General features: G+C 37.7%; 2 protein-coding genes and 1 long non-coding RNA gene across 6 annotated transcripts in view; all 3 read left to right on the top strand.

The window, feature by feature from the left end:
* Nucleotides 1-1,054: 1,054 nt before the first annotated feature.
* LOC127959325 (uncharacterized) lies at nt 1,055-1,749 on the top strand. 2 transcript variants are annotated; one of them, XR_008154241.1, is made up of 5 exons: nt 1,055-1,071; nt 1,163-1,279; nt 1,397-1,444; nt 1,533-1,616; nt 1,704-1,749. It is a non-coding gene; the product is annotated as an uncharacterized LOC127959325 (long non-coding RNA). The 2 variants fall into 2 exon arrangements; XR_008154240.1 differs by lacking the exon at nt 1,055-1,071 and having other exon boundaries at nt 1,078-1,279.
* Nucleotides 1,747-3,775, top strand: LOC127959323 (structural maintenance of chromosomes protein 5-like). Of its 2 annotated transcripts, XM_052558406.1 has the most exons (6): nt 1,747-2,282; nt 2,395-2,448; nt 2,566-2,610; nt 2,696-2,760; nt 2,827-2,893; nt 3,126-3,774. In XM_052558406.1, the coding sequence occupies exons 2-6, from the start codon at nt 2,440-2,442 to the stop codon at nt 3,441-3,443; spliced, it is 504 nt and encodes a 167-aa protein (XP_052414366.1). In that variant the 5' UTR covers nt 1,747-2,282; nt 2,395-2,439; the 3' UTR covers nt 3,444-3,774. The 2 variants fall into 2 exon arrangements, with proteins under 2 accessions (XP_052414366.1, XP_052414367.1); XM_052558407.1 differs by lacking the exon at nt 2,566-2,610 and having other exon boundaries at nt 3,126-3,775.
* Nucleotides 3,776-4,404: 629 nt separating this feature from the next.
* The window catches only part of p4hb (prolyl 4-hydroxylase, beta polypeptide), a 41,994-nt gene continuing 30,866 nt past the window's right edge, over nt 4,405-15,532 (top strand). The window contains exons 1-5 of one of the 2 annotated variants that reach the window (XM_052558435.1): nt 4,405-4,706; nt 5,835-6,041; nt 7,083-7,216; nt 7,292-7,429; nt 14,894-14,947. In XM_052558435.1, the coding sequence (XP_052414395.1) occupies nt 4,568-4,706; nt 5,835-6,041; nt 7,083-7,216; nt 7,292-7,429; nt 14,894-14,947 (672 nt within the window). In that variant the 5' untranslated portion in view covers nt 4,405-4,567. The remainder of the gene's footprint in view (nt 4,707-5,834; nt 6,042-7,082; nt 7,217-7,291; nt 7,430-14,893; nt 14,948-15,532) is intronic. The other variant, XM_052558436.1, reaches the window with a different exon arrangement.

Here is a 15,532-nt window from a genome sequence, read left to right as displayed (position 1 = left end):
TGGCGTACTGGCGTTACATTTTAAAATACTATACAAAAATAATTAATCAGAATACTTACTCCTGCTCACTCACGACAAAGAACTCCCCGCTCAAGCTCGCCGTCTCTGCAAGATTAACGATGGCAGTTTGCACGCACAGCCACTTAGAAGATTTACATCTGTCAGACAGGTTGCTGACATCGTCAAGCTTCGTTTGAGTCTGCGCGTCAGAAACGGAAGTGCTAAAAAACGCTAAAACTGGGCTTCATTTGTCTCAATTGAGTTCCAATGGGGTCGCTGTGTCCATTTCTTTTACTGAACCATTACGTCATAACAGTCTGAGGACGACAGCGCCAGACCGACTGTTTGAGAGCGGCAGTGGGCGGGGTAACAGTCCGATGCCGGAAGTTCATGTTTAGACGTGTTTGTTTAGACTAGACAGTAAAAGGTTTTTAGACAGTAAAAGATAGACATTAAAAGGTTTAACTATGGCGGAGCACACTGTAGAACAAGGAAAAGAAGAAGAGAAAGAGGTAAAAAGAAGTTATATATTTGATAGATGCAACATACTTAACATTATAACGTTACGCTTATACAAGACGGCTCTGTACTGACATTTTTTTTTTAAAGGAAGTATTTTGTAAGTTAGACTAATATTTAGCAATATCACAGTATCACTTTGTTGGGTTACATATTCATGGTTTGTGATTTAATTTTTTGTTGGCGTTGTATTTTACAGCATTTGTTAAATTTTCTGACCATGAGAATTACATTAATTGTATTTTATTTAACCGATAGAAGCACATATCGATTCAGAGAGGGTCAGCGCCTTGTTTCTACCATGAGGAAGCAGGTGGAACTGATGTTGTGATGGAGGACAGAACCCCGGCTGCTTCAATGGTTACAACAGGTGGTGAGTGTTTTCATTCATGGGTTAAATGGTGGTAACATACTTTAGAAACTGTGTGGTGTATTTTATTCAGTGTATAATTTATGTCTTCACTGCAGCAGGAATGGTTTGTGACATTATACAGTTGTCTGCCAGTAGAAGTTTTTGGGATTTCAAGCCAAGTGATTTGGCAGTCATCATTGGTAAAATTGTTTGTTTTTATCACACTTTTATTAACACATTTTATGTATACTGAATGTAATTCTGGTCTCTTTATCTTAATCTGTGGTAAAGCTTAACCAGATTTTGAGTAAAAATGACAGAGATGAGACAATTGCTCAAGTTGGAAGCATTAAACTGCAGCAGAAAGATTTCTTGACCTTGGGCCTCAATGCAGCGCTTGAGGCAACAGTAAGTGGACAAATAATGATTTTAAAAATAGAAAAATTGACCATAGAGCTAATATATATTTTATTAGTAATTAACTAATGTTATCATATAACTAATATATAATATATTTAAAAACAGATTGCAAACAGCTGTCTTAATGTGATCGTCATGGTGGCTAAGGAAAAGGTATTTTTGCCTACAACTGTATAACTCATGATCACCTGGAGACGTAATTGTGTTTTGTAATGGATGTGCAAATGAATGTTATGCTTAGGGAACAGATGTGTTTGCAGCAAATTCCTATGTTGTAGTTACCTGGCTACCACCACTTGAATTGGACCCATTTTTATCGTTTCCAGTAAGTCCATCAAGTTATATTTTATCTAAAACTGGAACAGTTATAAATTCAGTTACAACAAATTAATGGTTCTTATGTTCACCCAAGGATAACATAGGATCCAAGGATTACTGCTTGGATGCCATGGACACTGGATGCTATGTGTATGTTGTTCCCTTCATTTTTGGGTGAACTAACTCTTTAAGATTATATGGTGATATTAGGATTCAATATACTAACAACTGTATTTCACAGGTTCTGAAGCCTAAAAAAGGCTATGTATTTTTTTGATTCAACTCACCCCTACGGGATTTGTGATGTAAAATATGTGACTGTCTTCAGGTTGCATTACATATATAAATATTATGTTCAGAGTTCGCAGTTCAAGGTTTGCTGTTCAAAGTTCGTTGTTCCAAAGTTTGCTCTTCATTGATGTTCACTGCTGATTGTTCTGTGCATGATGTTCATTTGCATGATGATCTGCATGCTGTTTTTATATTCTAAATTTTAAATGTTGTTTTTGCAATTCAGTCAGGGGTAATTTTTTTTTGTTTTAGAGTAAATATACGTTGCTTTTTTTGTCCAATTTTTTTGGTTATAATATATTAAAATATTTCTGTTTGATTTTGTTGCAGTAAATTGACAAACAGAATCGCTCCAGGACCATGGAAGCTGATCAAGAACAATGTTAGTTTTATTAGGCTTTCAAAAAAAACATAAGCTACTTATATAGATTGTGTTTTTATATGTTTGTCACATCATTTACAGGTATAACTTAATGATAATTGCATTGTTTTAGAATGTTCCACAACAGCTGACTGGCTCCGTGGACTGTGGGATCTTCATGCTGATGGTGAGGGAAAAAAGGGAAAGTAAAAAAAAAAAAAAAAAAGTTAGATAAATCATAAGATTGAAACCATTATATGGTTGCCTGAACTTGACTGATTTCCTTTTTTGGGGGGAATTTCAGTATGCTCTGCACATGGTCTTTGAGGCACCCTTTGATTTTACAGCTGTAAGTCTTTGTTAAAAATATATATTTTAACTAGATGATATAATCCATTAAATTGACCTATTAACACTTTCTCCCCTTATGCAAGTCGGATTTTCCTCTTATTCGAAAATGGTGGTGCCTTATTCTCATGGAGAATTTTGCCATTGAAAGGTAACTCTCTTGCTTTCTCAAGTTTTTCTCTGTCTATAAATTTACTTAAAATTGTATTTGTCACAGGAAACATGCTGCCGTTGATGTGCATGAGCCACCTAAAGCACAAGAAGACACCGAAACCGGCGACATGGTATGTTTTTATTGTCTCAAACAGGCACATGAAAGAGCATAATTTCAAAACATTACTTTACATGCATCCTGATTAAACCACAATGTATTGTTGAGGCCACTTCCAATCTCCCCAGGGACAACAGATGGAAATGAGCTAGCAGCCAAATGTGGTGCATCTCTTCTCTTGTGAGAATAATTCTTTTAAATGAATTAATTATTTCATTCCTTTTTTGTACTCTTCTCTCATGAAGGAACCACAGATGGTCAGAGACCTCAGGACCGCAGTTGGATGGCTGCGGAACAACTGCCACTCCTTCAGAGGTTCTGTGCAAGAGCCATCATATCTGAACCTAGAAAAGGAAGAACAGGAAGAGGCCCTTCTTAAACTTGATCGGGCGGAAAGAAAAGATGATCTGGAACTGGCCAAAGAGCCTTTCATGTTTCGGTTCCAGTTTCAACAGGACATGGAAGTTTTTCTTTTCGAATGTCACGACGAAAGGCACCTCAGAATAAACTCCATGTTTATGGAGTTTTCATTTGTTATTTATTTTTCTCTTGAGAATTATTGATGTAAAATTTGTGCCTGTATAACTTTTATAAGATTTATTTTCTTTGGTTTGATTTTGTTTTATATAATTTATCTAGTTTGATTTTGTAATTTTATTTAATTAGAAAACAGCTAGTGTGTGATTTTATTTAAAACTCATTTTATTAAATTAATATTTTTTTGTGTTTTCAGTCCATCATATTATTGTGTATGGTGGTCTATGTTGTTTGAGTATTTAAATTTATTTTCAACTGAATAAAATGTTCAAACTCTCAAGCTTTATTTTCATTGGATTATTTATTTTTAATTTTATGCTTTGTCTAATGTATAATATTGTTAATCAGTCTTAAATATACATTTTCAAATAAATCGTTTAAAACAAAGTCTTAATAATAACGTTGTTTTAAACTTTAAAAGTTCCGAAACACGGAAGTAGCGTAATTCCTTGCCCCGCCCACTTCCGCCCTCAGACAGTCGGGCTGGCGCTGTCGTCCTCAGACTGTCGTGACGTAATGGTTCTGCGGTTCTGCAGTCAGACCTATCTCCACAATTTGTCCAAAAATTTAATTTTTGTTATTCAACTGTTTATTATCTTCGGAAAATACCATATTCACAAATGTAAATGGTCTAATTCACAACCTAGCTTTAATGTATTTCATCTGGACTTTAAAACATATTACAAAACAATAGAAAACATGCAAAATATGAAGGCTACAAGAACATTTCATCTCCTGAAGGAACTGAATATATTTTAATTTTCCCCTTCTATAAATTAATATGTTATTATCCTCTGGTCTGTACATTTTTTTTTTTTTTTTTTTTTTTTTTTTGTGCAGGTTGCACAGTAGTTGTAGTGTTCTCTGTACCTATTGTCCTGTGCATTGTTCATAATAAAATTAAAAAAAAAAAAAAAAAAAAAAAAATCTCCACAATTCAACACGAACTGCGTTCGGCCTGATAAATGCGCATGCGCAGCAGCGCTGTCCTCTCTGTTTCCTGCGCTCAATGCCACGTAATTAGCGGCAGACGCAAAATTCAAGCAACACTTCAGACTGTTAAAGGTGAAAGCAGACCCGCTGCGCTAACAGTGTCCCAGGTTTCCATCACGGTATTATCAATAATTGGCACGTTTGGAAGTGATCCAAGATGCTGAAGTTGTTGATTGTGTGCGCACTGGCCGCTATGAGCACGGCTGATATCGCCGAGGAGGAGGACGTGCTCGTACTCAAGAAAAGTAACTTCGAGGAGGCCTTCAAAACTTACCCAAATATCCTTGTTGAATTTTGTAAGTAACGTTAGTCACCAACTTTGTTTGAATTGTTGCTGCGTTCATGTCGATAGCTTGTGCATGAGGAGAACGCAAAACGAAACCAACTCTTAGTGAAGTGTGTTGTTTTTTTTTATTCTTAGTTTTGCAGTACTTAATCTCTTGCAATCATAACCCAATTAATAGACGTGCGCTAACCAAATGTAAATGATAACATTAAACCGCAATGTAAGAACGTGAGTTAATGATTTGAAGAGGTATTTGCCACTCGCCCCAAAACGTTCAACGCTGAAGTACAGTACGTCGAATCCATTTAAGAATAATACATTCAAGTTGGTAGATTTTATATGTATTCAGGGCGATGGCAGTCTTGGAGCAGTAGCTCTGAGTTCCTGTCGTGTTGAAGATAATGAATTCATTGATATGCTTTTTCACTTGATTTCCTTCTGCTTTGTTTTTCGGTTTCGCCACTTAATAATGGGATGCATTATGTTATGGTTAAGCAAGAATGAGTTTTAAACCAGAACAGACTTCACAGACTGTGTGTAACCGGGCTGCTAGGTTAGTTTATCTACGCTTTATCGGGCTAAATTTATTGGGCACTCTTGAGTATATCCTGATAGAGGGACGTGATGGACTCTCGAATTAGCCAATCACTAGCCTACACGAGTGTTTCGTCATACTCAGAGGTGTGACTACGAGTAATATGGGACGGACTTTGCAGCAACATCACGTTAGGTTGACGTGTACATCAGAAAAATAACTTGAATTCAATTTGGTATTTAAAAACACTCTTCATGTGAACAATGTAATGAAAACGTAAACCATACAGTCTTTCATAAGTGTTTTATCTGATAAGAGTGAGTATTTGTTGCATGTGAATTTTTATAACCACTGACCTTTGGTCTTGACTTTAATAGCATGTCAGGTTGTGAGAGATGACGTGTTGAGAAAGATTAGAGTAATATGTTTGGCTTACTTAGTTTATTCCGTTTTACTGGGTTGAACACTAGAGTGTGTATATGTATGTGTGTATATATATCAAATTACTGCTAATGTGGCTTGTGTAATGAATGTAAAATTGCTAACATGCAGTGACCGTATATGTCAGGTTTATTGCATTTAACTATTTTTTGCTAACTGCAGATGCACCATGGTGTGGGCACTGTAAAGCCCTGGCCCCCGAATATGCCAAAGCAGCTGGTATGCTGAAAGCTGAAGGCTCAGACATCAAACTAGCAAAGGTGGATGCAACGGAGGAATCTGAGCTCGCTCAGGAGTTTGGTGTTCGTGGATATCCCACCATCAAGTTCTTCAAGGGAGGAGAGAAGGAAAACCCCAAGGAGTATTCCGGTTAGAGATATCAGCCACAATTTTCCTGTATAATATTCATGGTGCATCTTTGTCTGTGGACTACTAGACTGTGTTCAGCTTTTGACTTCTTCTTTTGTGTGAAGGAAAAAGGTTTCATTTTTTTTCCAAAATCAATAACAAGCCTGGCTTAAAACCAGACAGAAGGAAATCAGTAAGTGCACAAAGTTCTAACAGGTTTGTTTTGGTTTTAACTGCTGTGAAGTGTGACTGAGCTGTATTGATGCCATCTTATACCATAAAGCATTATTCAGTTTAGACTGGTCAGTGGTCTGCATACCATTAATGTGAGTGCTAACTGCTGAAGACGTGCATGTCATTCTGTACGTGGAAGCCCGGAGTTCCAGCCTATTTGTAGAAGGGCCCCTCCCCCTTTTCCTTCAACAGTCAGTTTCTCACGTTGCCTTTGGTATGGTTGCTGTAGTCTGCTCTCCATGGCTGTCTTACTCCTGCAGGCCAGACCTGTCTCAGCAAATGCAAGTTCCATGACTTTCAGATGTCTCAAGGTCATAAAAAAAAGTAACACTCTTCAGATTCCTTGAGCGATCAAAGAAAACTAAATTCCAGAATATTTAATCTTTGTCGAGTCCTTGATGGAAGGGCTCTATAAGGTTGAGACCGTGTCATGTCAATCACATTGACAGCATGTCGGTCCTGCCCTGTGGTCATAAATGGACATAAATTGGTGCGGATGCGTGAAAGGAATACTTTAGTTATGTTTACTGCATTTAATAGCGTGCATGTATATTTAATATCAGTGCATTATTTCTGTAGCTTAAAGTAGAACTGGGGATTAACACACCGAGGTCACATGTTTATTTCCAAATTAATGCATGAACTGATGAAACGCAGTGCAAGGTGCTTTGGGGAAAAATATATATATATTAATAATGTGCCAAATCGAAATGTGGCACATCTCCTATAGTTGATATGGTGCTTTTTTTTCTGTACATGTACAAGTGTTTGCTTTTATACCACCAGTTTCCTTTGTCTCACTTTGACATTCTCATTCTCTGTTTACAGCTGGCCGACAGGCTGATGACATTGTCAACTGGCTGAAAAAGCGAACTGGCCCTGCAGCTACTACTTTAACTGATGTGACCCAGGCAGAGTCTCTTATTGCTGATAATGAGGTTGCAGTCATTGGGTTCTTTAAGGTAAATGTCATTGTTTTCTTCAGCTAGTTTAGTTTTGGGTGCTTTTTTCACATAAAAATTTCGGCTTCTTTGCAGGATGTTGAATCAGAAAATGCCAAGGCCTTCATTAAAACAGCAGAGGCTGTGGATGACATCCCCTTTGGCATCATCTCTGATGATGCAGGCTTTTCAAAGTTTGAAGTGGCCAAGGATGGTGTTGTTCTTTTTAAGAAGGTAAAGAAGGTTCTCTACTTTAACTCTGCTGACAAAATTTCAGAACTGATAAATATTGATTTATAACTTTTTATATTAATGGATCCCAACTAGGGCTGTGATGAGATCTAGTAGCAAAAGATTTAGCAAAATTTAAATGTAACTATTAGGGATGTCTTGATCAGTATTTTGTTTTTGCCCCCCACCTGATCCTAGTCATTGAATTTTATCAGCATCTGCCAAAACCAAGTTTTCCTGTTGGAATTTCTATTTGGTGCACACTTCATTTAGTAAAATCAATCCAATGTTTAAAGAGTTGTGCAGAGAGTAAAATAAATAAAAGCACACACTTTTTGTTTATACACACTGTAAACAGACATTGGCAGATGTATATTACAATGGTAGACATTTGTAAACAGGCTTTGTGGTCAGTTATGAATATGGGACTACTAATATAAACTCCTTATTTTATGTGTGCAGTAAGCATAATAATTGCAAGATAATATGGAGATAAGGTTAGAAAGAATTTAGCTTGCGGTGTCAAAATGCCAGTCATTCAATCTGAATTGGGACGCACCCATAGGATGTTATGACGGTGTCGTCTCATAGTCTGACAGCTGATAAGTACATCAATAAATTAATGAGTGACCATTACAATGTGAAAATTAACAATGATGGCTTGACATTGAGCACATTTCCACTGCAAAGCAGCATGTACAATTAATAAAAAAATTGCTGTTTTTAAAAAAAATCTTTGAGAAAACCACTAGCAACAACTGGTTCTTGACACCACATGCTATACAACTTTTTCTGCTGATTGCAAAAAGCGACTGAGCCCAACTGAAAGAGACCTGGTTGGACTTGGCACGATGAGTTGTCAATACCAAATTACATTCATAATCAGCCTGACAGTCGTGTGGTGTGTTCTCCGCTTAAACGCCAGGCTCTCGAGAGACAATTTAGGTTATGAAATCCATAAGAGTCCATAATTTAAGTTCTCAGTTCAGCCACGGTAACATGATCCTGCTGCACCTATTGTAGTCTCCTCTGGCAACACTGTTGTTTCTATTTTGGGTCTTTGCTCGGCCATGCAATGATTTAGATTTTCTAGTTCTTACTGATTAAAGCAGACCTCAGAGCTTTCCCTTGACCTTGGAATACATTAGGAAATGATGCTCTCGTTTATCATTGTTAGTGATTAGTAGGCCTGGGACGGTATTTAATTTTTTTCTTACCGTGGTTGAAAAGCAATAAATTCCCGCGGTATTACGGTAAACCGCAACCCAACCCCCCCCCCCCCCCCCCCCACACCACCATGATCGATGGACTTCCACTTTTGCACACACACGGGAGGTGTGTATATAAGGAACAGGTTTATTTTACTTTTTTTTTTTTTTACATTTTAGAACAAGAGCATTTAAAACAGAAATGGAATGGTGTCTGAAATAAAAATTCTGCAAAACGAAATAATAGGCGAGCCATCATATTTTTTGGGGGCGATAATTGATCGCAATTCACAACAGAGATCTGAAGATAGAGCATCATAAAGACAAACAAACACATTTTTATTTGTCATATTGATCAGTAATAGATATTAATTTGCATGTTTATTTTCCATGTTTTTACCTTCAGATTAGGCTACAGTCGTCGTCATCAAACAATCACTTAAACTATAATGACTTTTGCGCACACAGAGGCTAAGGCAATTGAGCATAAGGAACACGTTTATTTAACATTTATTATTTCACATTTAGAATAATGATTTACATCCCAGCCTTCATATTTTTTGCTAGAAAAACTAGCATGGTCACTTTGTCAGGTTTAAGGGAGGCCCTGAAAGACGTAACGACGTTACCTGCAGCACTGAACACACGTTCTGAGGGAATGCTTGTAGCGCAAATGGTCATATATTTTTGGGCGAGGACATTCATCATCTCCTCCATGAGCTCATCCTGCACCTCGTCAGAAATGTCAATATCCTTATACCTAGGGTCGACAAACGCGGTCTTTGCCAATAGCTGTTGAGTTGAGGGTGCACTGTATTTTTCCATCAAAACGGCAGACATTTTTTCTTTCTATTTTAATATTTATATAGATATTACGTGTGCGCTTTTTTTGTCTCAGTGGTTGATGAAGACTCTTTAACGAAGGCATATAGAGTAATATAAATATGTAGACATATAGGCTAAATTAATATAAATATTTAAAAATCTATAATATATATAAATATTATTTATATTATATTTTTCATATTTATATTTATTTAGCCTGTATCTCGTGTGCGCTTTGGTCTCAGTGTGGTTTAAGGCTATAATTTAACGGATGCTATTTAATTTAACAAAGTGTCGGTGCTCAAAATATTGTGGTTGTTTTTTTACTTACAAATAAGATAAATATAAATATTTATAAATAATATTTATAAGTAGGCCTACTAAAAAAAAAAAAAAGACTGTATTGTAAGATGCGTCCTCAGGTTGGACGTATTTGAACGTGATACCGGAATCTTTTTGTAGCAAATTCTACAAATGGGCTCATTAAAATTGCCTGGAAGTCCTTTTTTCATCAGGTTCAAAGCCTAAATGTGCCCATATTGGCGACGTGACATTTGGCTTTGCCACCAAGTTAGCCCTCTCTGCCATGTTTCGATGGAATAGTAGCTTAAATGCACAATTGTCGGCTGCACAACCACGTGAGAGAATTGTGTTAAGCAGAATAAGCACGTGCAATTAAAAACTGAGGTCCTGCTTTTTTTGTCTTTCTCATGAGTCATCCGCCTGTATTTTATGCTTTAGTAAAATGAATATATAGGCTACAAGACATTACACAGGTACTCTAGTCAATACAAATGGATGGTGCATAGATACATTTTTTAATCTAGATTAATCTCACTGTAATCTTGGAATTAATCTAGATTAAAATGGCTCATTTTACTTCTGCCGAAGGCATTCAGATGTGCAGGCCAATGTTGTTTTTTTTTTTTTTTTTTTTTGGTGCGGTGATGACCGTTACAGGTTTAGACCCGCAGTAGGCATCACGTGACTGCGGTAGTGCGGTAACCGTCCCAAGCCTAAGTGATAGGAGTTCTGCTGTGAAAAAATAATTTGCTGATTTATAGAAATCGGTCAAATTATGAATTCTTTGAGCAAGGTGGAAGGATGTGCTTTTTAAATGTACAAACAATTTCTGGCCAGATGAAATCGGTAATTCAATTTCAGGCTGTAGCAAAGTCACATTGTGCAGGGGACTCAACTGGTTCCTGCAGTCGTCTGAGGCATGGTCTTTACAGGGGATCTGTATCTGGGGCTCATCTAGTTGTACTGGTCTCTGCTGTCAGGTCTATAGAGGTCCTTTCTAGGGCCCTTTCCACCATCTGATCTGGATACAGACTGGATCTGTTGGCTGTGGTGACCTCAGAATAAGAGAGAAACAGACTAATATTAGTGTATCCCGTTCTTCTAAAGATGTAGCCAGTACATTGGGTGTTATGGGAAGTGTTCTCGGTTCTGGTTTACCCAATTAATGCAGCCTAAAAATCCTTTAACTGATTTGGATATTAGAAGCGTATTAGTGTGTTCTGTGTAAGCCAGGTTAAATAGATGGATCTTTAATCTAGATTTAAACTGCAAGACTGTGTCTGCCTCCTGAACAATGTTAGGTAGGTTATTCTAGAGTTATTCTAGGCACCAAATAGGAAAATGATCTGCCACCCGCAGTTGATTTAGTTATTGTAGTTATTCTCAAAAAATGCAAGAGTTTTGAGAGCGCAGTGGACGTGGAGAACTATAATGTAACGAGCTTGTTCAAATACTGAGGTGCTATACTATTCAGGGCAATAAAAGTAATGAGCAAGATTTTTAAATCTATACAATGTTTAATAGGTAGCCAGTAGGGATGCAGACGACTAATCGATTATAGGTTAATTGACGATAAGAGATTGATCGATTAAGGTTGTTGATGGTCGGTTAACTGATTTAATGTTGGGTTGCATGCGGCTCGTGCGCAGAACATGTGTGAGTCGCTGTGAGTGATGGTGACTTTATATAAATTAATCATTAATTCGGTGTACTAATTAAGCTTTTAATGTGATGTAAACTTTAAAAGTACATTAAAATAAAAATGACAAGTTCTTCAACATGAAAAGCAATAGAAATGTAGTAACTAAGTCTTTTCATCAGATAACTGTGCTTTGCAGGGCTGCGGGACACAGTGACAGGACAGGTAGTCTATTCATTCCTACAACTTAATTCGTTCCTACGACTTATTAATTTGTGGCAATTGTCCATGTTTCGTTAATTTTGTTCCCTAAATAACCCATGATTTAACTGAAATAAGGGAACAAGGTAATAGAAACAAATTCTTAATTCATGAAATCTTTAATTTCCCTTCCCATGTTTACCACACACAGTAAGAGATGTGACTTTAAAAGTGAAAGATAATAAAATAAACCTGCAAAATTAGTAGATTTAAGAAATGAAACCGGCATACTAGAACAAAGCTACATTAAGGCTAGATCTCGAATGACATCCAGAGACATGGTCGCGATCTAACATTTTCCTAACCCTGCGAAAAAAAAATAAAAAATTCTGTCTCCGCTGTTTCGATCGCGCTGGAGCACACATTCTAGCGATTCAAACTTGCTACTTATAATTTAAACTATTCAAATACATTGCAAATATGGAAACATTTGGGTTTGTGCTGAAAGAGACATGAGCAGTAATCTCCAAATAAATCTAGTCAAAGCCTTGCTCGGCCATCCTTGTCTGCACGCACGCACTGTCACGATCTAAAGCACTTGTGTCAGATTTTAAAAAACAAATAGGCTAAGCCTACCGGAACACAAAAATTCTAAATATGACATTTTCTAGAAACAGAATCCAGCAGGATCAAATTAATGTGAGCACCAGTGTGTTTTGCTGCAGCAGCGCCGATGGATGCGGTTCACTTAATGCGCAGTGCAGTTAAGCGCGCCACAGATAAATTAGGATCATTTTATTTTAAATGACATAATGTCAGTTGAAAACATTGCAATTGTGTCTTAAAATACAACTACGAGCACCACAAAAGAATTTAAAGAGGTGCGTTCAGCAGTCTCCATGCAGGATAGGTAAGTCAAAGTAAATCTATCTCAAACGTATGGTGCACTCTTGATTTTATGAAATGATCATAATCTCATCTCTTTTATAATCCTGCTACTAGCATTTTATTCAGACTAAAACCCCATTAATTCAAGTGAGGAAGCGTTGTGTGTGTGTGTGTGTGTGTGGCTTTTGCACATCCTTTCATGGCAGTGTAGGGAAATTTACAGTTAAAACCCAAGGACCAGATATTTGGCAATGAAGACCAGGAGTCAGAGATGAGTTAATTTTACTTGAAGAAAATAGTTTGCAATTTCATCAGCAGCAATTTCATCAGCTTCAATACTCTCGACTGAGTTCGTAGGCCGCTCCCAGTACAACTCAAAATCAACCATAGTTATACCCTGACAGAGGATACTAATTGCGTCAATACATAAGTCAACACAATTCTGATTGTTTCCAAAACCTAGATAAACTCTCCAAAGACGTATATCTGATACGCTGGACACTGGCAGTTGATGGTTTGTCCTGGGACTGTCTGAGCTTCTCCCTGTTCAGACAGATACTAACACAAATACACAGAACTTATCTAAAATCCAAGGCTTTCTAGCACTGGCGAGTGTCTTATTATGGTTGGATACACACACATAATATGTGGACATTAATCTTGAGGAAAATAAATACAGGGTAGAACAGGATTCTTTTTCATAAGCGCACATAAGGTTACACATTTCACTCTTGCCATAACTTGATTAATAGTCAAACAAGAAATCATGTAATATCAGTATGAAGGATATGGCAACTCGGCATCCACTCCTTCAGCAGTGACTGCTGCTTGCAATAGATGCATTTTGCAGCATTATGGTTAATGATTAATTGATCGTTAATTCAAAAGACAATTATGGAATTAATCGATATTTTGCATCCCTAGTAGCCAGTGCAGTGTTGACAGAACTGGGGTAATATGGTCTTACTTCCTGGTAGACTTGTGCCGGTATTCGGTAATGCGATATATTTCAGTGATTTAATATGCACGATATTGTTATCGTGGGCACTTAAATATTGTGAATACATTACAAATTATTTAGATTTTGGAATTAATTTTAAGAATATTATTCCCATCAGCTGCTTAAAATGCACAACACCGCTGTATGCTGCTTGAAAGAGTGCATGCACTCTGATGTAAACAAGCAGCATGAGAAGCACATGGAGGAACACGTGAGCGACGCGCTGAATGAAAGCACATTCAGTTTCTGACAGCAGATGGCTAATACTTAGACTTAAAGCTGTGTTAGGTAACTTTTGACGCTCCATCGGTTAATAAACCGAACTGCTTGCGTCTTGCGGAAGAACATCGTAGGCGGAACTACTTCTCTCTGTTTATGTCTACGACGAATCACAAAGGTACTGGGTTACTCCGCCGCGGTACCCCCAAAGCAATCTAAAATAGTCCGAATATAAACACTTTTTATAGGTGCACCCTAGTGATTCAGGGCAAGCTAAAAACACGGTTTGGAAAATGGGTTCATGGTGTACTCGCTTATTATATACATTTTTCTACATTTTGAACACAAACAAAGTTACGGACCGCAGCTCTAATTGGTTGTTTCTTACCGGGAGCGGATGACTTTCTGCAAATGGCAAAAGGACCACTGGGAGGAGCCAGAGGAGCTTGATTTTTATATATTATTTTTTTCACAGATTATCTGTCTCATATTCTAATGTCAGGACATAATGACAGGTTTATCAAATATGTAAAAAATATATTTTTACAAAAGTTACCTACTGCAGCTTTAATAGGCTATTTATCTTCAAACGTTATTAATTTTTTATTTTATTTACTTATTTATTTTAAAGGGGGGGGGGGGGGTGAAATGCTATTTCATGCATACTGAGTTTTCTACACTGTTAAAGAGTTGGATTCCCATGCTAAACATGGACAAAGTTTCAAAAATTAAGTTGTATGTTTGAAGGAGTATTTTTGCTCCCAAAATACTCCTTCCGGTTTGTCAAGTTTCGGAAAGTTTTTTTTGAGTATGGCTCTGTGTGACGTTAGATGGAGCGGAATTTCCTTATATGGGTCCTAAGGGAACTTCTGTCGGAAGAGTGCGCGCTCCCGTATAGCGAGGCTGAGCACAGACATTTCACTGATCAGAGAGATTCACTGATCAGAGCGAGAGCGTCGCGAAAATTCACAAAAGAAGTGTGTTTTTGGTTGCCAGGGAAAGACAACCCTGCACAGATTACCAAAAAAAAAAACGCATTAAGGGACCAGTGGATGGAGTTTATTTTTACAGAGCATCAACGGAGTTGTGCAAGTGTTTTTGTTTGTTCCCTGCATTTCGAAGAATCTTGTTTTACAAACAAGGCCCAGTTTGACGACTGATTTGCGTATCGTTTATTTCTTAAGGATGATGCAATCCCAACGAAAAAGGGTCACGATCGTGTGTTGGATCCGCAGGCGGTGAGTAAAACTACTTAAAATATCTCTGCCTCCTTGTTAGTGCGTCCCCTCCCATGCCGGAGACCCGGGTTCGAGCCCCGCTCGGAGCGAGTCGTTGCTGCTGCTGCTCTCGTTCAGTTTCAGCCTCGATCGCATTCTGGATCATAAATAAACGGCTAAATCTGACTGTAAGCCATGGTTTGTTTTGGATGATGGTTTTCCCTCACGGTAATGTCACAGCTTCCACATGCTCTCAACGCAAAAGCCTACTGGCGCTCGTGATTCTTTAGCTCCGCCCACACGTCGCGCCTCCAGCCGGTCGTGTTTTTCCGGGAAAAATCGGTACAGACTATCTTTCTCTTATGGATATAATAAAACTAGTTATGAGTACTAGTGTACTAGTTGGAGTTATGAAGGATGCAGTACTACTCTATAGGTACTCAAGATTAACAGGATATTGAGTGAAAACGAGCATTTCACCCCCCCTTTAATCTGGATTACAAATGCCCTAGATATTGTTTGAAAGTGTTTTGATTAGTGCTGCAACGACGGGTCACACTGTTTGTTTACATCTCGCGTAATGGCATACTGGGAATGGAGAAAGTT

The sequence above is a fragment of the Carassius gibelio genome, chromosome B6 (genome assembly GCF_023724105.1).
Source record: "Carassius gibelio isolate Cgi1373 ecotype wild population from Czech Republic chromosome B6, carGib1.2-hapl.c, whole genome shotgun sequence".
NCBI lineage: Eukaryota > Metazoa > Chordata > Actinopteri > Cypriniformes > Cyprinidae > Carassius > Carassius gibelio.
This window is presented reverse-complemented; position numbering and strand designations above follow the sequence as displayed.

What these genes read in the sequence shown, in the direction of transcription:
- LOC127959323 (XM_052558406.1), top strand. An exon ending in CACCCTTTGATTTTACAGCT is followed by an intron (nt 2,611 to 2,695) that starts GTAAGTCTTTGT and finishes CCCTTATGCAAG; the next exon opens with TCGGATTTTCCTCTTATTCG. An exon ending in ACACCGAAACCGGCGACATG is followed by an intron (nt 2,894 to 3,125) that starts GTATGTTTTTAT and finishes TCTCTCATGAAG; the next exon opens with GAACCACAGATGGTCAGAGA.